Source organism: Cricetulus griseus, assembly GCF_003668045.3.
Source record: "Cricetulus griseus strain 17A/GY chromosome 1 unlocalized genomic scaffold, alternate assembly CriGri-PICRH-1.0 chr1_1, whole genome shotgun sequence".
Classification (NCBI taxonomy): domain Eukaryota; kingdom Metazoa; phylum Chordata; class Mammalia; order Rodentia; family Cricetidae; genus Cricetulus; species Cricetulus griseus.
Window position 1 is genome coordinate 175702055 of NW_023276807.1, and position 26474 is coordinate 175728528.

Below are 26474 nucleotides of genomic sequence, written 5' to 3' on the forward strand. Positions count from 1 at the left end.
TCTAGAAAAACCTCACACTCATGATCTTAATAGCATGACCAGAAACTTCTGACAGAAGTTTTCCAACATCAAATGCTTTTTGTTCAAATTTCCAGTTCCTCCATAAGAGGCAGAAAGGTTTTGTTATTTAAAAATCGTATCACACCAGAAATATGCTTAAGGAAATAAACTCTTACTACTTTAGTGAGTCATAGCACTGTGTGGGGCCTGGTAGTACACACCTGCAATCCCCAGTAGCCTGGGCTGGCTATGTGGTGAGATGCTATCTCAAAAACCCCAGGGCAGCAGCAGTAGGATAAGAAAGGCAAACTGAGATTCACAGCACAATGTGGCCACACATGTATCACCTGCTTTTCAGATAAACAGGTTGGAAATATTTCTAGTTACTCACTACAGGAAACCTTTATCTCCTTGTTTTGCTCCTGGTGTACCTGATTAAGTATGTGGCAAAATATTCATTATTTATAGGTATGAATACCTCAACATAAGCACATCTAAAATAATATTTAAAGAAAATAATATTTAAAGAAATATTATTTACTATAAAATACCACTTTAAAATATAATACTTGTATTTATTCTTTGAGAATTTCATATTTGTGTAAATATACTCCAACCCTTCTAGGATCCCCTTCTTCATTCCTTCCCAACTTCATGTCCTTTAAAAAAATAACCCACTGAGTCTAAATAGTGCTGCACATATGCACATGACTGTTAGTAAACAAACAAACAAAAAATAGCTTCAAACTGTGAGATAGAGTCTCACTGTGGCTCAGGATGTCCTGGATTCACACTCTTCCCCCAGCCTGCCCATTGCTGGGGTTACAGCCTTGTACCTCGACACATGGCTCAGAACTTAAAATGTGTTTGTGCAGAATAATGACTAGGAACACAGTATTTGAAAGTCACAGAATTCTAGGAAAAGTGGAGATTCTCTCCCTTAGTGCTACCCACTTCTTTGGAAATCCATGAATCTGCTCTCAGAGCAACAGTGCTAAACCACATCAGAGAACAACATGTGGGAGGTGCTTCCGTCTCTCCACCACGTGGATTCTGGGGACCAAACTCGGGTCCTTAGGTGCGCTGTCTCAGGAGCTGGCTCAAAATCAACTTCTACTTTCTACCAAGAGCAACTTAAGGAGGACACAGAACACCCTAATAAGATATAACATCTTTTTTTTTTTTTTCTTCTAGAATTTCTGTGCAGCCCTGGCTGTCCTGGAACTCAGCTCTGTAGAATACAACCTCAAACTCAGAGATCCACCTGTTTTGGGATTAAAGGCATGTGTTACCAAAGCCTGGCTCACTGTTTTGTTTGTTTGTTTGTTTGTTTGAGACAGTGTGGCACTGTGTAACCAAGGCTGCCTCAGTCACATCATCACACCTGTGGGCATTTGCATTTCAATGGGTCAAAATTTTTGAAATTGACAACTATAAATTATAAGAGGAAGATGAAAATGATGAAGAGATGAGCCCATGGACTAAGAAGGGTAAGCATCTTTCAAGTTCATTAAATACACATCATTGATTCACATAAGATGATCTTATTTATTCATATTCTACCAAGCTTATCTTTTTTGATAATTTAAAGAACAGTTAGACTTAAGTTCAACTTACATTGAGGGAGAAAAAAAATCATACAGAGGTTGAAAATAACTTCATATAACAGTGAAGAAGCCCACTAAAGACTGGGTGCTGCATCTGTTTAAGGTAGATAACTTGCTCTGAGCATTCTTGAGACAGCCTCCTGATATACAGCCCAGACTACTCAAGCTTGAGGTGATCTTCCTGCTTCCATCTCCTAAATGCCGAAGTTACAGGGATGAGGTACCATGCTTCAGTGACATCTTTCTTTAAGAATCAGAGCCAGGATGATGGCTCACCCTTGTAAATCCCAGCACTTGGGAAGATGAGAAGGCTCAGGAGTTCAAGGTTACCTTTGGCTACATAGTGAGTTTAAAACTGGCCTGGGCTATAAAGATGCAATCTTAACCAAAATCAAACTGAACTCTACTGAAAGAACCCAGGAATGTCAACATTTGTACAGTGGAGTGTCACTCAGGTGGTCTTCTTAGACGCACCAGAATGTGATGATTAGCATATATCACAAACTGTTCTAGTCTCTTTTAAAATTATTTTTTATGTGTTTGGGTGTTTTTCTTGCTTGTACATCTGTGTGCTGTTTACATGCCAGGTGCCTGAGGAGGCCAGAAAGAGGTGTTGGATCCCCTGGAATAGGAGTTACAGATGGTTGTGAGCTGACGCTTGAGTGATGGGAACAAAACCAGGGTCCTTGGAAGAGCTGTCAGTGCTCTTAATCCCCTTTTTAGACTCCTATCACAAAAGTGGTTCATCTTCTAAGGACCACTATTATTTTCTGCCCTGATATTCCTACTGAATGCCAGTATTTAAAAAAATGCATTATTTCTTTAGTGGAGATGAGATGGGTCAGACAGGATCTCACCACGTAGCTCAGGCTGCCCTTGAACTCTCAGTCCTTCTGCTTCATCCTCCCAAGTGAGTGCTGCGGTTACAGAAGTACACCAGCAAACCTGGTGCAGGCCAGCATCCCTGGTTCAGAATATGAGCTTTTGTTTTGGTCAGGGGTGAGTTTTAGTTTTATAGACAATGTAAACTTTTGAGAGACACAGCAACACCAATCAAAGAAACAAGCAAACAAAACCCAACTGATTAACCAAAGTTCCAGCCTCTCTCCAACAGCACGACATATTGATAGCCATTTCTTTAGACAGAGGTGGATGAGTTCAGGGGACCTGTTCTGAAAGCAGGTGTTCACTGCTGATTTGTGGTAAAAGGCCAAAATCATCAAAACAAAAGTAACAACAAAGAAAGCCTCCTTGCAACATCACCTCTAAGTAAGGTCATACATGTGGCAGGCAGAAATGGGTGCAGCCAGGAGAGGATGGGCCTGCAGTGACAGTCAACTCTCATGGTGCCATCTGATCTGACTTTACTATCTACCTGGTGAGTGAACTAAAAACATTTCACAAGGGCCTTACCCAGGAGATGGGATTTCATGACAATTAATAAAACACTGAAAAATGCAAGTTTCATGGAGAGCATGAACAAAAACTACTCTAGGATTTCTGTATTTTCCAGAGTAAATCCATATATGAGCACAATTCATAGCTGGCTTGCCCTGTAGCTAAAGCAAAGTTGTCAAAGGCACATGATCACATGCAGAGGAAGAAACAAGAGTTGAGAACCTGAGTGCAAAGCTCAGCAGAGGGCCAAGACATGCCGATAGCCACCTTAGTTTCCTGGCAAGCCCTGCTTCCTGATTTAGATCCATTCAGTTTTTTTGCTAACAGCTTATCAGGGCGCACGGCTGCTACTGCACTGGAGGTCACATCTGTGTGGTGCTGCCTTGGCTGTTATGAGATTTTAATAGCCCACATTTCTCAAATTAACATGTCTACTAGGTATCTAATTAAAGATTAAGCTATTCAATTTGAATTTTTATTGTTATGTGGTAGGAGAATTTAATGCATTCTAAAATACACTTTTTCTCATTTAAAATGAGTTTTCATTAATTTTTATCATATTTTGTTTTAAATTTCTTTTGGTAAATAATAGGTTCAGAAAGAAGTGAATGGAAAGAACCAATCTAAAAAGAACACAGTTATAGAGCATGGAAAGTTAAAATCAATGATAATGAGCAGCTGGGGTAGGGAACACTAGCAGCATTAACAGGTTCAAAGGCAACCTTGTGCTTCTCAATCTGGTACCAGATCCAGGGCCACTCACCAGGGTTGCAGTCTGTAAGGAGTGAGCAGATGGACAGGAGGACTTTAGAGATGGTCAGGGCTGGACTCCAGTTGTCCTTGAGGATGTCCAGACAGATCACCCCTTGGCTGTTGATATTACAGTGGTAGATTCTCGTTCGGAAGGTGACCTGGGAGAAAATGCAAAGTTGCCATAAGAGGAAATGGCTGAGGTCCAGGCTGAAGTTTTTAATAGATATATGAAAATAATCAATAGATTAAAAATAAAGATAATTTGTGACAGAAAACAGAGCACTCAGTAGAATCTGCACACTGCTTCTGGTGTAGCTGAGGAGTTTAACTTGATGTAACCACAGGATGTTTATGAGCAGGAAATGGGCCCGACTTCTGAAATGTTTCAAAAACTTTTGGTGGATTCTAGTTGCTTTACTTTTTACATTTAGAAGATCCAAAAAAACCCCAAAAAAACAAAAAACAAACAAACAAACAACAACAACAACAAAACCCAGAACGCTTGGGAATAATACAATGAAGATAAGTGTTCTTTAATACAGTTTTAAAACACGAATGAGGGTATATAAACGTATCACATGCCTCTTTTATATAATTTCATGTTAAAACTGTATATGTTGGAAACAGATGCAGAGATGCACAACTGAGCACTGGGGATGAGCCACAATATAAGCAAAGAGATCAAGACCATAATGGGGAAACCCACAGAAACAGTTGACCTGAGCTAGTGTGAGCTCACTGACTCTGGACTGACAGCTGGGGAACCAGCATAAGACTGAACCAGGCCATCTGAATGTGGGTGTCAGTTGGGGGGCTTGGGGGACAATATGGGGCCTCTGGCAGTGGGACCAGGATTTATCCCTAGTGCATGAACTGTTTTTTTTTTTTTTTTTTTTTTTTTTTTTTTTTTTGAGCCCATTCCCTATAGAGGGTTATCTTGCTCAACCTAGATACAGGGGTGGGGAAGGTCTTGGTCCTGCTTCAACATGGTTTGAAGGACTTTGTTTACTCCTCATGGGAGGCCTTACACACTCTGAGGAGTAGATGGGGGTTAGGAAGAATGTGGGGAGGGTAGGAGGAGGGGAGGGAGGGGGAACTGGGATTGGTATGTAATATAAAAAAGATTGTTTAAAAGAACCTAAAAAACTGTATTTGTTATAATTTATTATTACTGTATTGTTATACTTCACAAAGTTATTCCTTATTAAATTTTATATTTGAATGTACTATTAATACAATCTTTTCCTATGATAGTAAGGTCACCATTATACTTGTCTTTAATTTGTAAAGTTATGACATAAAAATATTCTAGGGAAGAATGTGACTCTGGTTAAGATAACCTTTGTTCTTGCAGGGGCCTTGGGTTTGGTTCCCAGCACTGACTGGTATGGTGACATACAACTGCTAGCAATTCTGGTTCTAGGGGATTCAATGCTCTCTTTTGGTCTTTTGCACCAGGCACACATATGGTACACATATATGTATGTACATACAACACTTATACATATAAAGTAAAATAAAAACCTTATTTTACTAATAAGTAAATATTAGTAAATTTTTGACTAAGCAACAGTAAGATTTAAATGTTACTTATTATGACCACAAATTTCTAAAAGTTCTTAAATTTATAAATAAATCTTGGTGTTCTAAGGACCTGGTACCCTGAATTTACAATTGCTCAGAACCAGGAAAAAACACACATGACAGGGAGGCCTCTGTCATTCTGCCACTCAACCAGGCATCCATTCAGACATCAGGAGCACATGTAATTTGTAGGATGCCACATTCCAGGAGGGCAGAATCAAAGTGTCAGAGGCTGTTGAATACTATACCCCCATTCTCAGGCTGGATCAGAATCCAGCATCATGCCAGACTAGTCAATCTCTCTCCCCAACACGATCTCAAATGTCCAGAAACCTTGAAGAAAGAACCAGCCTTCTTCTAGGAGAATTCCTGGAGGCCACAACTAAAAACCCAAACCTACAGTCAGCATCAAGTAGGCAGTATGTGTGCTGAGGCAGGATTGGGGACGAGGAAAGGGCTGAAGGGTGACAGGCAGTCTTAATAAAATGAAAGCTTTAATTTTGATAACTTCAAGAAGGCAGATGAGCTCGTAGGCCTATATGTGGCCAGGAGTTTGAAAGCAGAGCCTATGCCTCAATCAGGACACTCAGTGGCTCATCTTTCAGGAAGAGGATGTCTTCAGGGAGAGAGCAAGGGAACTGACATTGAAAACCTGGGTTCTGGACTAGGGAGAAGCATGAATTCTCACCATGAACAGATTTATCACACACACACACACACACACACACACACACACACACACACACACACACACACTCATACACTCTTTGTGACTATTGGAGCAAGTCTATGCCAAGGGACTGCTATAAGTGGGGAGCACTGTATTATGACAGAATGCATCAGGAAAACAACAATTTGGAGTCAGCTATAGCTAAACAGCCAAAAATTATACAGTAAAAACTGGCAGATTAATGAGAAAATGATGTATTTATGATCAAGGAGGAATGCTTCACCACATAACCATTAGGTCAACCAGACCAAATATTGGTAAGGATTCTGAAAACTTAAACCACAAATAAAATCAAGGGAGTAAACAATTATAAACACTGCATTTGAAAATTAAAGAATATATATTAATGTCAATCATGTATGAAACACCTACAAATACTGGCTACATGCTGAGACACAGAGTAAACCTATGTTATTTCAAAGAATGGTATTAAAACCAGGATGCAATATCAGAATTGACACAGGAAAAAGCCCCCCTCTGCCTCCCCGTCATGTTTGGAAAATGAAAAAATATATTTGCAAATAATTCCCTTTTCTTGTTTTTTTTTTTTTTAAGATAGAATCTAGCTATGTAGCCCAGGCTGGCCCCAAATATATTGGGATGCATATTCCCACATGCTGTAATTATGAAATGCACTACCAAGACCAGATGCAAATAATTTTTTGATTAAAACAAAACCCAATCCAACCCCACAAGACTCAGCTAAATGACCATGCCTAGGTTGGGCTGCAAATATAAAAATCTGTGTCTCTATCCAAAACAGCAATCAAATAGACATGGCCCTTTTAAATGTATATATTGCAAAGTGAGAAACTCACTATTATGAGCCAAGCATCTGAGCTAGAAAAGTAGAATAAGGGGATAAACAACATGAAAGAATAAAGAGATGAACAGAGGTTAGTGAACACAAACACCCATATTATTAAAATGTCCTCAGAGAAGTCAGATTGCTTATCCCCAAGTGTTAAATGAACAGTTTTTTTAAAATCTGTTGTAAATGGAGTGGTTTCTGCATGTGTGACATGGAAAATACCCTATCAAGTATTAACTAATTACTTTGAGTTAATTCTTAAAACAACTAAGTGAGGCAAGTATCAGGGTTAGGGAAACCAAGGCTGATGCTCTGCAATGCAGCCCTGGCACTTCTGCTAAATGACCCCCAACACTTTATCTTCAATTCTAGGATAGTTCTACATTCTGCTGCAAGAAATGATACTGAGAGACCGCATGCATTCTTTGTCCAGCTTCCTATTATGGCAGTATCTTGCAGAAGCACCATACACTGCAGACACAGACATTTATGTAATCCCCTGACTCCTGGGTCTTATTTCTTATCTTATGTTAACATTTACTTCTATGTGTATACATGTATATATTGCCACAATCAAGATACAGAAGGATCCCATCACAGATACTTGGTACTGTCTTTTGAAAGTTTATTCTTTGACAATTTCATAATTCATCTAAATATATCTGGATCATATCCCCCCCACTCTCTGGACACTCCCCCAAACATCTGTCTTCCACATTCATGTCCTGTCTTTTTTTCTTGTAACCCACTGAGCCCAGTGCTGTCTCGTGTTGATGGTGCAGGTCTTGTTCATGAGTGCAACTGCAAGTCATATCCAGAGGACAGTACCTCACAGCCCCTCCCCACATCCTCTGCCTCTTACATTCTCTCATGCTCCCTGAGTCCTGGGGATGTTGATACAATGTACAACCTTTTGATAGGCACAACTGTTTTCTCTTAGTTCTTTAATTCCTGGCTACCACAGCTCTGTTTCTTGTGGCTAGAATGCATGACAAGAATGCTTCAACAATGGAATTACGCACTACTAAACCTTTCAAATTGCTCCTTTCACTCAATAATCCTCTCGAGAGCAACCACATTGTTATATGTACCAGTAATTTATTCTCTATTGTTGAGTAGTATTTTATGGCATTGATGTGTCAGTTTGTCACTGTTCTATTGCTGTGGAGAGACACCATGACCACGGCAATTCATAAAAGAAAACATTTAATTGGGGGCTTGCTTACAGTTTTAGAGAGTTAGTCCATTATTATCATGGCAGATGGGCATGGCTCTGGAGTAGTGGCTAATAGCTTTATATCCTAATTTGAAGGCAGCAGGCCTGGCATGGGCTTTTGAAACCTCAAAGCCCACCTCCAGAGACACACCTCCCCCAACAAAGCCACACCTTCTAATCCTTCAAACAGTTCATAAATGGGGGAACTAAGCATGCAAATATATGAGCCTATGGTGGCCATCCTAATTCAAAGCACCACAACCATTTACAAAGTAAAAGACATCTGGATTTTCAGAAGACAAAAATAAAAAAAAATAAAAAGCAAAGAAACCCTCTGTTTTCCCTACTCTCATACACAATCCAGAATACTTTTTATGATTACACATGTGGTGGGGATTACCTTTCAGAAAAAATATTATTTGACACCAGCCGGGTTAATTCAATTTTGGCAACTATCCTTGCAGGGAAGTCAGATCCCATAGCTCAAAGAATCAGTTCTTTACAGGGCTGATTCCTCCTACCTCAGACATCACTTCCCAGTCTGGGCCTGCAGAACTTCTAACCAAGTGCCTGCAGCTGGAATCTTTCTCAACCCCTTCCCTGCATCCATCCACCTGCTACTTCGGCTTGTGGAATTCCAGCAAGTCTGTACCCATATTCCAGCTCTGTCATAAACGACATCAGGGAGGATGCACAGGCTATGCAGAAGGGCTGTAGTGCTCCTTGGTACACCTGCCTCCATGAGTTAGTTGTACGGAACAGAAGAAGCTCCTGAACCCTCATCACCAGGGTTTACTGCCTAGCCATGTCTAATTCAATCACTGGCCAGTACCTGGACTTACTAGACACTTGCATACGCCAGGTGTTGGCTATGTTGCTAGGAACATCTCTCTGGGTATTTTTTTTTTGTTTTGTTTTGTTTTTGTTTTTTTCCTGAACCTGTTTCCCTACCTCTGGGATAAATATCTAAAGGCATATGTAACTGGTATGTCAGATGGATGACTGACAACAGCATTTACAACCCCAATGGCATTGTGATGCATCTTCTCTGCATGATGCCAGCATATGGTGTCACTCCTTGCTTGGTTTAGACCGCCCTGCATGGGTATGGTTCCAATTTGCATTTCCCTTTGCTGATGAAGCAGGACACCACTGTGCTCCTGTACCATATGGGGAACCTTTATGCTCTGCTATCTTTTCTACCTAAAGGATGTTTGAGTGTTGTTGTTTTCTTTACTAATTATTCTATCTTGTTGGTGGTTGCTTTTTTGAGACAAGGTCTCCATGTATACCAGGTTGGTCTGGAGCTCACAATCTTCCTGCTTAAACCTTGAGTGAGTGCAGGGCTTAGAAGCATGAGCTACCAGACTCTACTCCTAACAGTGTTTTAAATGGAGACATTCCACTTAAAACCAAAACTGAGACATACTTATTTGAAAAGCAATGAACCACAAAGCTGCAACATCCCAAGAATGTTTTGGACAGTGTGTGTTTTTGTGTGTTTACAAATGTTGATGGACTAGATCAGGACTCGAGCCAGGGTCTGTTTCTATTCTGACAGGTGCCACTGAGTTAACGGGCAGCCTGGCTGCTTGCACACATTCTGATGCAGTGGTGCTCCTAGCTCCCACCTTTCAAAGGTGGACAAACTCAGGTTCCCAGAGTCTGAAGCAGGTGCTGCTTCTGTAATATTGCCCAGGATCTTGCCAGGATTTCCCATCACATCCCTATTCCAGTCCCAGGCTTGACATGGCCCCTGACTGTACTGAATTATATATGCTAGTGTTTACTTTCAATTAATGTCCAGTGCCTGGCACAGAGCAAGAGCCCATTGTGTGCTGAGCAGATGTGAATCTGAAATGGCAGACACCAAACATCTCAGTGTTCCTTAGAGATTTAGAACAAGAACAATTAGGAAACTGGGAGGAATTCCTGGAGGGAGCAGGAGGTTTTTCTATTAATAATGTTGACACAGGTAGGCCATGCTGGTCTTGAACTTGAGATCCTCCTGCCTCAGTCTTCTGAAGCTGGGATTACAGGCATGTAATCGAAGGCATGGGGCACTATATATGTTTTTTTTTTTTTTTTTTTTGAGACAGGGTTTCATGTAGCCCAGGCTAGCCTCAAACTAATTATGTAGCCTAGACTGGCCTTGAACTGCTGATCCTTCTGTCTCCACCTTCAATTGCTTGAATTGCAGGCATGTACCATAACACCATGCCTGGCTAAGAAGATGCTCTGGACATCTTTCTGTCCCATGCAACTTTCCTAAGTTTTCTGGCAGATTATTTCAGAAGATAGGCCATAAAAATTAAACTAGCAATAAGAATCCAGTAAGCATCCAACATAATTATTTTTGCTGTTTCCATTTTTCATTTATAAACCTAAACAGTGTATGGCAAAATCACATCAACAAGTATATTCTGCAACTGAGGCTAAAACTTGCTAGTGAAGTGTCTGGAGTATCCAGAACATTCCAGATCCTGAGAAACATGAACACAGGAGTAATCCACACTAACAATTAGTAAGGAGTACACAGCCTCAGGTGTCAGCCTTTCAGAATGTGAAAGCATGTTTTGAGTATCAAACAGCAACAATTTTAGAGACTCTGAAAGTGCCTGTGTCTAACTGTGTGTCTTTCCCTTCGAACTCCTGACAAAGAAACAAATGGCAAGAAAATGACCCCTATATCACACCCAAATCCTACATCCCAAATAACTTAAAAACATTTTTTTGGGAGTGTGTGTGCATGCATGTCCGTGGAGGCTAGAGGTCATTGCTGAGTGTCTTTCTCAATTGCTCTCCATCTTATTATTATTTGGTTTTTTTGAGACAGGGTTTCTCTGTGTAATAGTCCTGGCTGTCCTGGAACTTACTCTGTTGAGCAGGTTGGCCTCAAACTCAGAGATCCACCTGCCTCTGCCTCCCAAGTGCTGGGATTAAAGGCATGCACTACCACCTGGCTCCATCTTATTTTTTATGATGGACCTCTTAGTGAATCTGAGGCTCTCTGACTCAGCTGACTGAGGTGGCCTGCAAGCCCTAGGGTTTCTCCTATCTAGTCTCTGCTTCCCCAGCAGTGGGATTACAGGTGCATGTGACCTGGCTCCCCATTTAAGAAAACTGGGGATCAACCTCACTTGTGTAGTAGTCACTGTAACAACTGAGCCACCTTCTCAGCCCCAAGTCACTTCTCATGGATCATCTTCTCTATACATTGTTCCCACTACATTCTTCTAAAATCAAGTGATAAATAAATGGTTCTGTAATTTTACTATGGAAGTATAGGACCAGTGTATCAGAAGATACATTATTCTTAAAAGTTTTTTCCATTGAGATGCCAAAAGGAAGTAATTGAGTCTCTGGGCCATGAATCAGAGAATCACATAAGGTCCCAGAACCATCCAGTAGTATCATCCAAGTATGTCTCTGCCCAGCTCACCCCAGACTTTAGTTTACAGAGCAGGTTGTTAGCATGCATCTAAAAATGCCAGTACTGCTCCATCGTTGGGGTTTCACAGACTCTTAAAACTGAGTGAAGAGCTCTGTGCAGTTAACAAACACTCTAAATAGCTTTTGTTTTGAGGATCAAACCTAGAGGCTCACATACGCCTGAGCTCTTAAGATCATTTCATATAGACCCAATGAAAATGGAAAGGACCTTTTATTAATGAGGATCACAACCCTAGAAATATATACATTTAAGATGATCTTCTCATCAAAGCAAAAACATCCTCCCCATAAAATAATGAGCAACTTGAATGACTGATAGTAAACTGTTTAAAACAAACCATTACCTACAAACCATGACATGTAAAGATGCTGCCCACCTGGAGGGGAATTCTGGTGACAGAGCACACTCACAACAGAGCTAGAACCCAACTTTCTAGCAGAATTTAAATGGTTAATAAAAGCCCAGCCCAGATGTCACAGTGCATGTCTGCAGTCCCAGCTGCTAGGAAGACTGAGGCCGGAGAATCATTTGAGTCAGATCATTCTGGGTAATGCAGTAAGACTCCACCTCACAAAACAAGAGTCTGATCTGGGGGTTGGGGATGTAAAAGACTCCCCAGGAATGCGAATGGAGGAGGAAATAACCAGGGAAGCCTTTGTGACAAAGGCATGCTCAAGTTTGGAATGTCTTTTCAATTCACCTTATGCACTCAGGCAGAAAAATGCAAACAAGAGGTCCCTCATCTTGAATGACAACTCTCTTGCAACAGGCAAACATCCACTCAGCTCCCAGTGATGTGCCCTTGGCAAAGCCGACAGGATTACATTACCAGGCATGATGCTTGCCATGACTTCAATCATCATTCACCTTCTTACACAACTCATAAAAGCCTAAGCCTAATTCACACATTGGTGTATCTATAATGAATAAAGCTTAATTTGGTTCTTTTCTAAGTGTGTGTGTGTTGGGGGGGGGGTGAGTGAGCCTCTCCAGTGCTGGGATTACAAATATGCACTTCCCTGCCCTGTTTTGAGGCTTGGTTTCATGAATGACAGTTTTATGTGTTATTCTACATCCCATCTCTTTTGACTTGTTCTGTTGTCTGAAGTTCAGGAATGGCATTGCTGACAATTCTGTGTTTGAGTCACCATGGTAAAGCCATGTTGACTTTTTCCTAAAAGTCCTACAGTCAGGAATCCTGAGGTTTCTTTAAAGACCTCGGGGATAATATTAGCTTGGGATGGGACTGTCCTCATATCTTAGAAACAAGGTCAAAACCACACAGCTTTTAGGAAAAGAAGAAGCTCCTGTCCAGCTTTTGACACTATGTCCAGACATTATAGAAGGGTATCTATTTATTTATTTATTTTGAATAACATAGTCTCTGGAAAAGACACAGAAGAGCATGCAATCAGCTTAAACGAGACCTGTCTGAAGTACAGACAGAGATTTGTCTCTTTGATGCGTTTTACAGAGAGATCAAGAGATCAGAAGTGTCACAAGACTCTAGGAGTAGAAATTCACCACCCCCAGGCTTGGGTTTTAACAGCAGGACAAGAATGTAAGACAATTAAGAAGTTTGGGAAGTCTGGGTTAAGGGTTTTCAACAAGTGAGTCTTCGTGGATTAGGATACGTTTCCCAGTAAGATAATTGTGCGTAGGTTAAATAACTGCCAAATCACAAACCATGGGTGGAAATGACGTGATACCTAAGCTAAGCAGAGGAGTGCTTGAACACATTCCCAGCATTAATTAATTCACCAACACACACACACAGACATACACACACTGTGTATCAAAGGACACACAACTTCTTCTGTCTTTCCACCAGCAGCATTGGGCTCCACACCAGACACTGCAGCATTTCCTCCTGAGCACTGACTGACAACCACTACATGGGCTGTGTTACACCAATGACACTTATTTCATAATCAGTACTGTACAGAAGACAATGAAGCAGATGCCCAAACCTACGACTCATAGACAAGTTGATTCCTTTCTGCTTTTTAAGTGCAAAGTGTCAAAGATATAACAATTATTAAGAAGCTTAATACTAAGAAAGTGACTCTATGCCAAATATAATAAATGACTGACATATATCATCTGCTGTTAAAGACAACAACAGAAACAGAGATAGGAGGAGTTGTCCTGCTTTCTATTTGTTTACGTTTTCACAGGTCTCACACCACCGAGGCCACTCTGTAAGATACAGCACACTTACAGATTAATGTAAATTAATCTAAATGTAAATTGGAAGGAACATACAGGAACATATGGGTGTTTCATCTTTCAGAAAAAATTAAATTTCTAAGTTTTATATTTGTAGACACATGGGGTAGCAGTTATTTTATCTTAAGAGATTAACAGCCCAATACATATTAAGCATAACACAAAATATCTGTAAAAACTGGCTAGAAGTAAGGATTCATCTTTCATACAGCCCACAGCAGTATAGAAGTAAAATATATCTTAGCATGTTTTAAAATAAAAAGATGGCTAACTATTGTGCTAGCAATGTGGTAAATTTATGGCAGTTACAGAGTTGGCCTGATGCCTGTGCTCTTGGCTAATTATTAAAGAACATACAAAGACACATTTTGTGTGTGTGTGTGTTGGGAAGGGGCTAGAGACTTGATCTCACTTTGTAGCCATGGCTGGCCTGGAAGTTGCTATGAAGACCAGGCTGGCCTTGAACTCACAGAGATCCACATGCCTCTGCATCTGGAGTGCTAGGATTAAAGGCATGAGCCATCACATCCAGCTCAAAAGGCACATTTTTTTTTTGGGGGGGGGCAGAGGTAGAAAGCTTTAAATACTGTGAAAATTTCCATGTCAATTAGGAGCTAGAGTGATACTGTCTTATATTTACAGCACGAACTTTAAAAGTGCTGTGTGTTCATCACGGGAAGTTGTAACCAAAACCAATACAAATGAAAAACAGTCAAAACTGTGAAATGTTTATGGTTAGGATTAGACACTATTGCAAGAAACTTGCATTTATTAATTTAATTTTCAGTCACCAAAATACTATTATTACTCTCATTGTATAGAGTAAGAAACTGAGATACAAGTTTGGAGGAACTCAACTAACTGCCCATCACCAAGTCAAGTCTAATAGTGAGTACAGTTAGGGAGGAAGGAACACAAATATATTAACGTCCAGATTTTAAAACATAGCAGTAAAAAGGGAATAAAAGCAATTACATGAATTCTAGGTCTCAACAATTTAACTTTAGCTAGGAAAGCTGATGACCAGGGTCTCGAGGCTCTTTTGGATTGAGCTTTGATGAGACAGGAGGCTTGTAAAGAGACCACAGAGAAGCCATACAGGGTGCCACTCACTGTGTTTAGTACTCCTACACACACTGACCTGTCACCTCTGAGCTTACAGGAAGACAAGTTAGTCAGGAACAAACCAACATTTCTTGAACACTGCCACCTAAATATTTGTCCAAACCTGGAATAGTTTAATGTCAATATTTAGAGCAGGCTGATCTTAAAGAGTCTGTGGAGAGTCCGCCTTGTTTCCTAGTTTCTCTGGAGGTGTAGACAGTAGGCTGGAAATCTTCTGTCTAAAGTCCATATGTGAGTGAGTTTATACCATGTCTGTCTTTTTGTGACTGGGTTACCTCAATCAGAATGGTTTCTTCTAGTTCCATCCATTTGCCTGCAAATTTCAAGATCCCAACCTCCCCCCCACCCCCTACTGAGTAGTACTCCATTGTGTAAATGTACCACATTTTCTCTATGGTCCCTGGAGAAGGGGAAAGGGATAAGATCTCCTGAGCAAATTGGGAGTATGGGGGGAGGGGAGAGGGAGCTAGGAGAATGAGAAGGGGAAAGAGGAGGGGTGAGGAGGACATGAGGGAGCAGGAAGGTTGAGTTGAGGGAAGAATAGAGGAGAGCAAGATAAGAGATACCATAATAGAGGGAGCCATTTTAGGTTTAAAGAGAAATCAGGCACTAGGGAAATGTCTGGAGATCTACAAGGATGACACCAACTAACAATCTAAGCAACAGTGGAGAGGCTACCTTAAATGCTCTCCCCTGATAATGAGATTGATGATTAACTTATATGCCATCCTAGAGCCTTCATTTAGCAGCTGCTGGAAGTAGAAGCAGACTCCCACGGCTAGACACTGAATTGAACTGGAATCCAGTTGCAGAGAAGGACAAGTGATGAGCAAAGGGGTCAAGACCAGGCTGGTGAAACCCACAGAAACAGCTGACCTGAACAAGGGGAGCTCTTGGTCCCCAGACTGATAGCTGGCAAACCAGCATGGGACTGATCCAGACCCCATGAATGTTGTGTCAGTGAGGAGGCCTTGGAAATCTATGGGGCCTCTGGTAGTAGATCAGTACTTATCCCTAGCATAGGAATGGACTTTGGGAGCCCATTCCACATAGAGGGATACTCCCTGAGCCTAGACACATGGTGGAGGGCCTAGGCCCTATCCCAAAGAATATGACAGACTCTGAAGACACCCCCATGGAAGGCCTCACCCTCCCTGGGGAGCAGAAAGGGTATGGGATAGGTAGGGTGTTAGTGGGGGGAAAGGGAGGAGTGGAGGGAGAGGGAACTAGGATTGACATGTAAAACAATTTTGTTTCTAATTTAAATAAAAAATGTAAAAAAAAAAGAGTCTGTGGAGAACACATACAGCAAGCTGGCTGACACTGTGAACTGCTCACTAGCATGGGCAGTCAGGTGGGCAGCCCAAGAAGGAAAGGGGCACTTTCAACATATGTGAACCCGAGTGAGTGAGTTAATTTGGTTTGTAGTAGACATGACTAATGTGAGGTGATAGTCTGACTTAGACTCTAGAGCAGAAACTCCATAGTGTTTCTTTATGAAGAAAACCCAAACACTGAATCACATGAAGAAACTCTCTTGTTTCTCCAAGCTAGGAGGTCTTGGTAGCTATCAAGCATCATGTCTGATACCAACTGCCTTGAATCTGGCTGCTCAGCGGTGTCTATGAGATGAGGCAGAGGACTGACTGCAGGATGGAGCAGTGGGGCAGGGGATGGAAATGATGAAAGGGCAGGCCAGGATTCTGCATGGGGCCATTATATAATGTTCCTCCTTCAACTAGTCTCTCAAGGAACTGCTTCTTTGTGGTAAATGCCACTAACTCATTTTTCCAAAATGGTATCATCTGTAATAGTTTCTATTGATGCAATAAAATACTATGACCAAGACAACTTACTTTTTAAAAGTGTGTAATTGGGCTTACGGTTTCAGAGGGTTTGAGTCCATGAAGGCAGAATGAAGGCATGGTACAGCTGAGACCTAACCTCTCAGACCACAAATAGGAATCAGAAAGAAGGAACTTGAAAAAAAATCTTAAAGCCTGTGACACACCCCCTCCAACAAGGCCACACCTCCAAATCCTCCCCAATTCAAACATATGAGCCTACCAGAGCCACTGTCATTCAAACCACCTTACTATCTTAATGGCCACTGTCATGCAAACTTTTTATACTATCAGCTGATCAAACCAAGAAATGAACAGAAGAGAAACAGAAGGAAGATGTGTGTACAGGAGAAATGGGACAAGACAGACAACCCAATTCACAATGGAAGCTCTGGTACTGAATAAAATCTGATTTTGATCATGGCCAACAGATCTCTGGGCAGCTGCTGGGCTGAGATGATGGGAGAGTTAGAGAGGCACAGATCACAGTGAGCCACACAAGCACTGGACTCAAGTCAAGGCTCCACGCAGAGATGATATGCTTCCCCACTCCCACACACCACAGCACGGGTCAGCTGGCTTGGAGATCACACCAGGAACTACCACCCACACATCTCTCTGCCCCACAGGAAGGAATCAAGAGTGGAATAACTTTATTATATGACATCATACCACAGTCAAGAGTTGGCTCTCAGTTTTCTTCACTCTTAGTGTTCAGGACCCCTGCCTTCAGGATGGTGCCACCTACAACTGATTGGGCATTCCCATGCCAATCAATCAAGACATGCTCACAAGTCAAACTGCTCTAGCTAAGTCGTCAATAGACTTTCTCCAGGTGGTTCTAGGTTGTGTCAAGGTGGCTGAACAGCACATGTGTTTCCCTTTTACAAACCCATGACCACATTTCTTTGAAGCCAGAGTCTGTTCCTGCTCTTCTGGCCCTCTCATATTCTCCTCTTGTCAGAAGTTATTTCTCTCATCTTTATTGGCATCTTCTGGGTTATCTGCTTCATTAGCATCCTAGGAATCCCAAAGCCCGATTTTGAGTTTAACTTTCTCTTTCTTCCAGTATTTTCTATAAGACTACTGTCCTAAAAATAGGTTAAATTTTCCTAAGGTTGTATGCATGTCACTTTCTCTTGCACACACATAAAATAAATGTTTTTTTTTTTTTTTAAAGGAATGATGGTAGTGGGATAAGGCAAATTGCAATGGCTGAGAGTTGTATGGAAAACACACACTCCATTTTCTAGTGTGTTACCCCGCTGCGTCTTGTATCCCTAAGAGAAATTTGAAGTCATATCTTAAACACACACCAGGCTGCTTTCCTCCTTTCCCTATAATTTGTAACATTCATCTTTGTATTGTAGGAAGCTGGCTGCTGCAGAGTAACAACAAATATTACCTCTGAAAGCAAACAATTGCATGGTACGAGCCTTTTATAAACGGCGGGCGTTGGCGTCACTTTACAAAGCCTGTAGCTGTGTGCATTAGCTAAATAAGGATCTTGGAAGTGAATTTCTGTAGACAGGCTAGCAAAGATGTTTATTTACTAGAGAATAACTTTATGTAAGAATTTATATAAACAATTTATGTACGATACTGATTTTTATTACCTCCAGGGAAGACTAGAATGCCAACATGTATTTGTTTGATAAATAAATTAACTGGAAAATATGGAATATTTATATTTACAAAGAGGCCATAAACACTATAATTAAAAGTGACAATAATTATTGAGAACAACTGGAAGTACCTTTTATGATGGGCGATGGTTAGAAGTGTCAATTGACAGCTCTGCTAAGTTCTTAAAGGAAACTGTTTTGTTCCTTAAATTTTGATTTCGGTTAGGGCAAATTGAGATTACATGCATCTTAAGCATTAATTGAAGCACTGGGTTAAGAGTTTCAGAAATTCTTTGAGTTAGGACCGACAAATCCCACAGGGGTGCCACATATCACTACACTGCATGTACTTCAAATAAAGTACAGGAACTAAAACTGAGATGTAAACCAACCAATAGGCTTCTCTTCCCACGAGAGTCTGTGCTTTTATTCTGACAGTATTAGAAGAATGTATGATTTTTCAGAGGCCTGGATGGTCAATATTTTTTATTTTCTTTTTCCCCTCCCACCCCCCCTCCCCCCCCCTCCTTCCTCCGTCCCTCCCTCTCTCTCTCTCTCTGATTAGTTAGCATTATTTACTGATATGGATTAAAGAACAAAGAGATCGACATCTTGCTTGTAATAAATAGTTAAGTATATCAGAACAATAAAGAGCGACAGCTCACTATCACCCCAGTAAGTCCTAAGGTTGCAATAAGGACATCCATGTTAATGGTCTCACAATTACACTGACATATAGTCCCACTTTCTTGGATGTTGTAAGGCTAAATTAGCAAGATTCATTTTCCGAGCATGCACTTAAAAGCTGCATCATTACTTTATAGGCATATTATAGAGTAGTTTTGCTCTGACTAGAAGTAATTATATTTCCTTTTAACCATGAAAATCATCTTATGATGGAGCACCCCAGGAACTTACGGTGTATACAGCAACACCCCCTTGGTGATCAGCAATCAGAAATCCATCATGTCTATCCTCAATATCCACTTGAAAGAGATCTTTGACTCTGCTGGGAATCCCATTTCTCACAAAGAAAGCTCTGAGGCTGCTGAAGATTGCAAAGGACCGGTGAGCTACACTGACCAGGTTGTCATCGGCATGGATGTGGAATGCCTCTGAGTCTTCAGAGATGACATACATGACTTGGATTTAAAGATTCCTAATGATGCCAACAGGTCCTTCACACTAGCCTGTCTGGCTGACCTATGTATGCAGTGGTCTCCACTGAAGGTCCTTCTGACCAGGATGACTGGGAAGCCTGGCAGAAGCCCACAGCTAGTGCAGGCACATTCAGGTGGTTGAGGATGATCTCATGGTGCCCAACCCTAAGCAGATTGCCAAGGCTGGGGTGAAATGCCCTGCAACTGCCCTGCTTAGAGTGAACAAGATTGACTCTCATCGAGTCTCTGTTGGCATGTAAGCTGGCCCAGAATAATGGTTGTGGTGTCATGGTGTTCTATCACTCTGGGGAGACTGAGGATACCTTCTTTATGGACCTGATGGTGATCACATCATGTATTGGACATATCAAGACTTGTGCATGTGCCTTGCCAACATAAGCAACAGGCCAAGTACAATCAAGATTCTCAAAATTTGACCGGGAGCTTGGCATGAAGGCTAAGTTTGCTAGCAGGTTCTTCAGAAATCCTCTGGCCAAATAAGCCAGAGGCTGGCAATCCCTGGAGCACTCAGTCATCACTGGCTGCTTAGACCCTGTCCCTGATGTCATAGAAGGAGCTTAAGGCCAGCCAGCCCAGTGCTTGTTAGACCTCTGTAGTCACTCCCCTGCTATGCCTGACTACCCAGGACCCTACTGGAAATTTCAGCTCTGTAATCACGTGATTAGTTCAAATCATTGTTTCTGTCACCTCACATCTTAGCTGGTGCCTGGAGTCCCTGATCTCTGATAGGATCTCTTGGGTGGCCACAGGTAAGACTCCCAATGGCCTCAGTGACCCATTTTAAAGCAAAATTCACCTCATGAAAGAGGATACGAACAGAGGATACAAGAGTACACCAAATATCAGCAACCAAATATTTATTTATTTATTGAAACAGGGTCTTTCTACACAGTCCTGGACCTCACTCTATAGACCAGGCTGGCCTCAAACTCACAAAGTTTTAACTGCTTCAACCTCCCTAGTGCTGGAATTAAGGGCATGTGGCACCATGCCCAGCTCCAAAATTTAAACAATCACAGTTTCATTATTGTTGATTATTCCTGTTTTTATTGCTATTGCCGCTGGGGACTGGGCCAGGGCTTCATGCTAAGCAGCCAGGTGCCACTGAGCTACACCCCAGCCTCACGCTTTTGCTTTACAACTTCAGCTTGAAGTAGGAACACTGTTTTCATGCATTCTGGCCACTGGAATGTACATTTGCTTCCTTCACATTTTTGGTTAGGGATTCTGCTGGTGTTAAGTCTTTTTTTGTGGTAGAGTTGTTAAACTTTCCTGCCTCACTAACAGTATCTGAGAAGACTAAAGTGCAGCCCTCCCTCATTTCTCTGCCTTGTAGATTGTACACAGTTGCAAAACAATCTTGCTGAAGTAATCTCAGGAGCTCAAGGCTCTGCTCTAAGAAGACACTTTCACGGGCCAGCACAGGCCAGCGAGATGGTGCAGCTGGAAAGATGCTTGCTGCAAAGCCTGGTGACCTAAGTTTGATCCTTGTAACCTATGTAAAGGTCCAAGGAAAGAACTCTTTTTTTTTTTTTTTTTTTTTTTTTTTTTTTTTTTTGCAGATTTTTTTTATTTGAATTAGAAACAAGATTGTTTTACATGACAATCCCAGTTCCCTTGTCCTTCCTGTCCTCCCCTACCAACACCCCAACTAAAACCCTACCTATCTCATATCCTTTCTGCTCCCCCTGGATGGTGAGGCCTTCCATAGGGTGCCATCAGAGTCTATCGTATCCTTTGGGATAGGGCCTAGGCCCACCCTAGTGTGTCTTGGTTTAGGGAGTATTCCTCTGTGTGTATTGGGCTCCCAAAGTCGACACCTGTGCTAGGATAAGTACTGAACAACTACAGGAGGTCCCGTAGATTTCTGAGGTTTCCTCACTGAAACCCATGTTCCTGGGGTCTGGATCAGTTCCATGCTGGTTTCCCAGCTATCAGTCTGGGGAGCAATAGTTCCCCTTGTTCAGGTCAGCTGTTTCTGTGGGTTTCACCAGTCTGGTCTGGAATCCTTTGCTCTTCACTCATCCTCCTTTGCAACTGGATTTCAGTTCAGTTCAGTGATTAGCTGCGGGTATCTGCTTTTTCTTCCACCAGCTGCTGAATGAGGGCTATTGGGTGGCATATAAGTCAGTCTTCAATCTCATTATCAGAGGAGGGCATTTAAGGTATCCTTTCTTCTGATGCTTAGATTGTTAACTGGTGTCATCGTTGTAGCTCTCCGGACATTTCCATAGTGCCTGATTTCTCTGTAAACCTAAAATGTCTCCCTCTATTATGGTATCTCCATTCTTGATATCTTCTATTCTTCCCCTGACTCAATGGGAAGAGGGGGGAGGGAGCTAGGAGAATGAGAAGCGGAGAAGAGGAGGGATGCAGAGGACATGAGGGAGCAGAAAGGTTGAGAACTGACTCTTTAATGTTGTCCTCTGACCTCCCTGCCATGAATGTACACCTATACTCACTCATCATATACACACACCAATAATAAATAATATTACAAACATGCTTTAAATTATTTTACAAGCAAATAGTGCAAATACTCTGACAGTCACACACACACACACACTTTGTAATATTTTTGCCTCTTGAGTAAAAGAAGAAAATTGCCTTCTAGCCTCAGACCTAGAAATGCTTTGGAGCAGATGCTACAAGCAGTGTACTCATAAAAATGCTCATCTGGGACTAGAGATGCCTCAGTGCAAAGAACACTGGCTGCTCTTGAGAGGACCAAGTTCAGGTCCTAGGACCTGTACGATGGCTCACAACCATCTATAACTCCAATTCCAGAGAATCTGGGATGACTTCTCCTGGCCTGTGCAGGCACCAGACATGTATGCGGCATACATACATACATACATACATACATACATACATACATACATACATACATACAAGCAGGGAAACACTCATATACATAAAATAAAAAATCTTTAAAAAGAACCATCCTTCTGGTTACTTCTTTTCAAGTTTTGTTCATATATTTTTTCATGTACTAATGTGAAAGAAATATAATTTTATATGTCTTTCTCTTATTTTTATAGTTGAGGGCAGATGTTGTTAACACGTCTGTATTGATCTAATTCCCAGGAAGAGATGGTGTCTATATCTGATAGGAGAAAGAAGTCTACATTACCAATCTTCATAACAGCCGCTCTGACTCATGAAAAACTTAAGATTCTCCTTTTTCTGCTCTTCTTTCTACTACTGTCATGTGTGCTAGCTACACAGTCCCTCAATGCCTTCTCCTCCTCTGCTGGTTGTCTAACAACAGTGTTCCAAAATGTGTGTGCTGAAAGCAGGAAAAACTTCCTATTGGCAACTTTTTGTTTAAGAAAAACTGAGCAGGCAGTGGTAGTGCACAACTTTAATCCTAGCACTGTGGAAGAGAGGCAGGTGGATCTCTGAGTTCAAGGCCAACTTGGTCTACAGAGGAAATTCCAGGACAGTCAGGGCTACACAGAGAAGCCCTGTCTAGAAAAACGAAAAATCAAAACACAGTGAACAGACTCATCAGCTGTATAATACTTTTTCAAATCTATTCTACAGAATGGACTTGAACAATTTACTTTTCCTCTGAAACTATTTATGTTACAAAAATTATAAAGGTTACTTTCAGACATAAATTACAGAATTACAGATTATGTCAAGGTCAGAGGTGTTAAAAGTGATAATAAAAAAGCTGGCTAGTTGATCTCCCAAAGGAAGAGACCAATGTCAACTCTATGGAATGAGGCTGAGCAGAAAGCCCATCTGATCCCTGCCCCAACTGTCTCCGGGTAAGAATGAGTCTTGCTGGTACTGCAAATGTCTGTCATAGTCTCAGAGTTCACCATTTAAACTCTCTGGTTCCACTATCTCTCAACTCTTGGGTTGAATAAAAACCTGCTTTTGACCAGCCACGAAAGCTTTCATTTGTGTTGGTTCAATACCCACGTTGATCCACCTCTGTGTCTGTGCAGTTCTCTCTGGGTCTCTTTTTATGTGGAACTCTCATGACAGATATGCCTCAGCATCTCATATACTGAGATTTATATTTAACTTTCAACTGACCTCCCAATACATGCTGCTCTAGATGTGGAAACTCACTGAATTCAACATTCTGACCCACAAAAGATGACTGTGTTTAGGATACGGGGTGGAACAAGTATGCCTTTTTAAGGCCCGTAGTGTTCCACCATCTGGGTAGCCCATTAGTTTTTATCACCTATGAGTACACTCTCTGTCCTCCTTCGTAATCTCTCCCCTGCCTGTCTCGGATCTTGGTACTCATCATTTTCTGAACTGCACTTACATTATTACCCTTACACTTCTGTGTATGCTCATCTTTTCCTCCTATATAATAGACCGAGGGCTATTTGAGAGCAGGGCATGTAAATTTCTTTAGAACAGTGTCTCAACCTTGCTAATGCTGCAGTCCTTTAATACAGTTCCCTGTGTGTCAGAACACAGGCAAAAGAATGACTCATGGTGAACAATGCCTTGGGGAACTGTGAGAGAGGCTCCAGGAAAAAAAGATAGGCAGATGGCCTTTTACCTCGGATGCATTTTGTTCCCTGGATTGTTCTTGGACATGGCTTCATGTCTCCTGCGACAAATATTTGCATTCAAATTTTAAGACATGTTCATTCTTGTTGGATGTCAGATCATAGCTATAGAACCCAATCTGGTCAGTGCCCTGAGTCTGGATATGGCCTCTGCCTTGTTTTCATGCTTTCCCAGATATAAACTATAGCACATGCCTGGCAATTGTGTTTAAATAGGTCTGTCCTGGGAAAGTTCTGGGAAAGGGCTGCTTTGTTAATATTTAATATATACTTACTGATGTCTATTTACATGTTTTCCTGACCCTGTTTTTGTGAACTAGAACAACCTTCCTTGGATCACTGCTTTGTTTCATTCATGTATAGAAGTACACTGAAGCTGCATGGTGTTGGTGCACACCTTTAATTCCAGCACTTGGGAGGCAAAGGCAGGTGGATCTCTGTGAGGGCAGCCTGGTATACAGAGTGAGTTCCAGGACAGCTAGGACTGTTTCATGGAGAAACCGGCTTGAACAACGAAACGAAACAGTTCATTGAAACTTAAGTCAGGTTGTCTACAGCATTAGACTGCTGTCCACCCCATTCTTTCAGGTCCTCAGATCCCAGGTCCGGCAGACAGATCTGTGAAAGTTGACATTCATGTTGTGGTGACTCCCCAACCATAGAATTATTTTCAATGATACTTCATAACTGTAATTTTACTTCTGTTGTGAATTGTAATGTAAATATCTAATATGCAGGATGTATGATATGTAACCCCTATGACTGGGTTGTTTGACCTCTAAAGAAGTCACAGCCCACAGGTTCAGAACCACTGCTTTAGAATATATCCAGGGTACCAATCACTACACAATCTACTAGGGTGTGTGCATGTGTGTGTGTGATTACTGGGTGAATAAATTTTATTGTTTGTAAGATGTCTGAATATATTTACTAATTAACATTTACATTGTATTTAGATCTTAATTTGATGAAGGCATCTTAGGATGTCTAGCCTAAGGAGTGTGTGGACATGACTAGAGAGTGGGTTTTGGTTCTGACCCCCTAATGAGCTTCAAACACTTGCTAACATCAACTCATTTGTTAGTGCTTATAGGTAAGGACAGCCTAGGCAGGTGAGACTCCTGGAAGTGGCTTGGTGGAGAAAAGTCACAATTCTGTAGCAAAGAGGCTGTTACTGAACTCTGCAGTTTATGTACTTAGGTCTGTATTAGGTCCTAGGAGAGATGTGAAACAAAACATACCCTCCTTAGGTCCCAGTCTTAACATCCTCTTTCAAGACCCATGCCTTCAAATGGACTTAAGGTCTGCTCTAGCTCTTGCTGTGTTGATATCCACAGGGCAGTGATAGGCACATCTATCTCCCATGGTGCTAAGTTCCACAAGGACCAGGGTTGCACTTGTTTGTTATTCCCAAATAGCCACTCTTTACTTTTTAATAGCTTGAATATTGTGATTAGAATAACTTCATATGTTTAAACAGATATAGAAATAAATTTTAGGGGACAAAAGACTTTTCAGGCAAGCAAAGGGCAAGTAAGAGAATTATTCTGTGGTAAATGACAATAAAATGTTATCAGATGGCAAGGAGCAATGCTTTTTAGCTCTACTCAACTCAATTATATTAAGTTCTGTCTGTGTTGTGTGAAAAATAAAAGGACCCAAAAACATATATTGGGGTTCAAACTTAAGGCTGAATATCAGCAAAGCAAAGCCACTAGCTCCCAACTCTAGCTCAGGCTGAAAGGGCTGATCCAAGCACGAGCTCTTCACCAAGCCTCAAACTCTGCCTCTCCCCAGGGTGGCTGGAGAATGAATGCCTTTCACTGAGACCTTTCTTCTGTCTTATCTACCACTCTAATGTTGGGATTAAAGGTGTGTGATCTGTTACTCTTTTAGACTGATTCAATCTTGTATAGATCTGGAGGCCTTGAACTCAGAGAGATCCATCTATTTTTTAATCCTGAGTCCTAGGGTTAAAGGTGTGCACTGTAGGCATCTGTTCTGTGGACCTGAAACAGCTTGAGTTGTCGCTTTCCTTTGCACGCTCTTTCTGTTGGGTCAGGGGATCCAGTAGGAAAAGCAGGGAATTACTCTGGAGGTTCTTCATATTTTTTCTGTGTAATTGTTCCCCAATAAACACCCATTTATCATTTATCTTGGGTCTAGTGATATAATTACATCCTCAACTTCAATTGGCGCCCAATGTGGGGAACTTTCCTGCCAGCCTGGTCCCATAGCCTTGTCAGCCCCAAATGAAAACTCAGAGACTTACATTAATTATAATACCGTTGGCCGTTGGCTTGGGCTTCTTATTGGCTAGCTCTGTCTTAATTACTAACTCATTTCTATTAATCTATATATTTCCACGTGGTC

General features: G+C 41.4%; 1 protein-coding gene across 3 annotated transcripts in view; it reads right to left on the bottom strand.

Annotated features, from left to right (window-relative positions):
• Ube2e2 (ubiquitin conjugating enzyme E2 E2) overlaps positions 1-26474 on the bottom strand; it is a 296679-nt gene that overhangs the window by 36181 nt on the left and 234024 nt on the right. For all 3 annotated transcript variants that reach the window (XM_027389395.2, XM_035452237.1, XM_027389396.2), the window contains exon 5: positions 3769-3916. In XM_027389395.2, coding sequence (XP_027245196.1) covers positions 3769-3916 — 148 coding nt within the window. The remainder of the gene's footprint in view (positions 1-3768; positions 3917-26474) is intronic.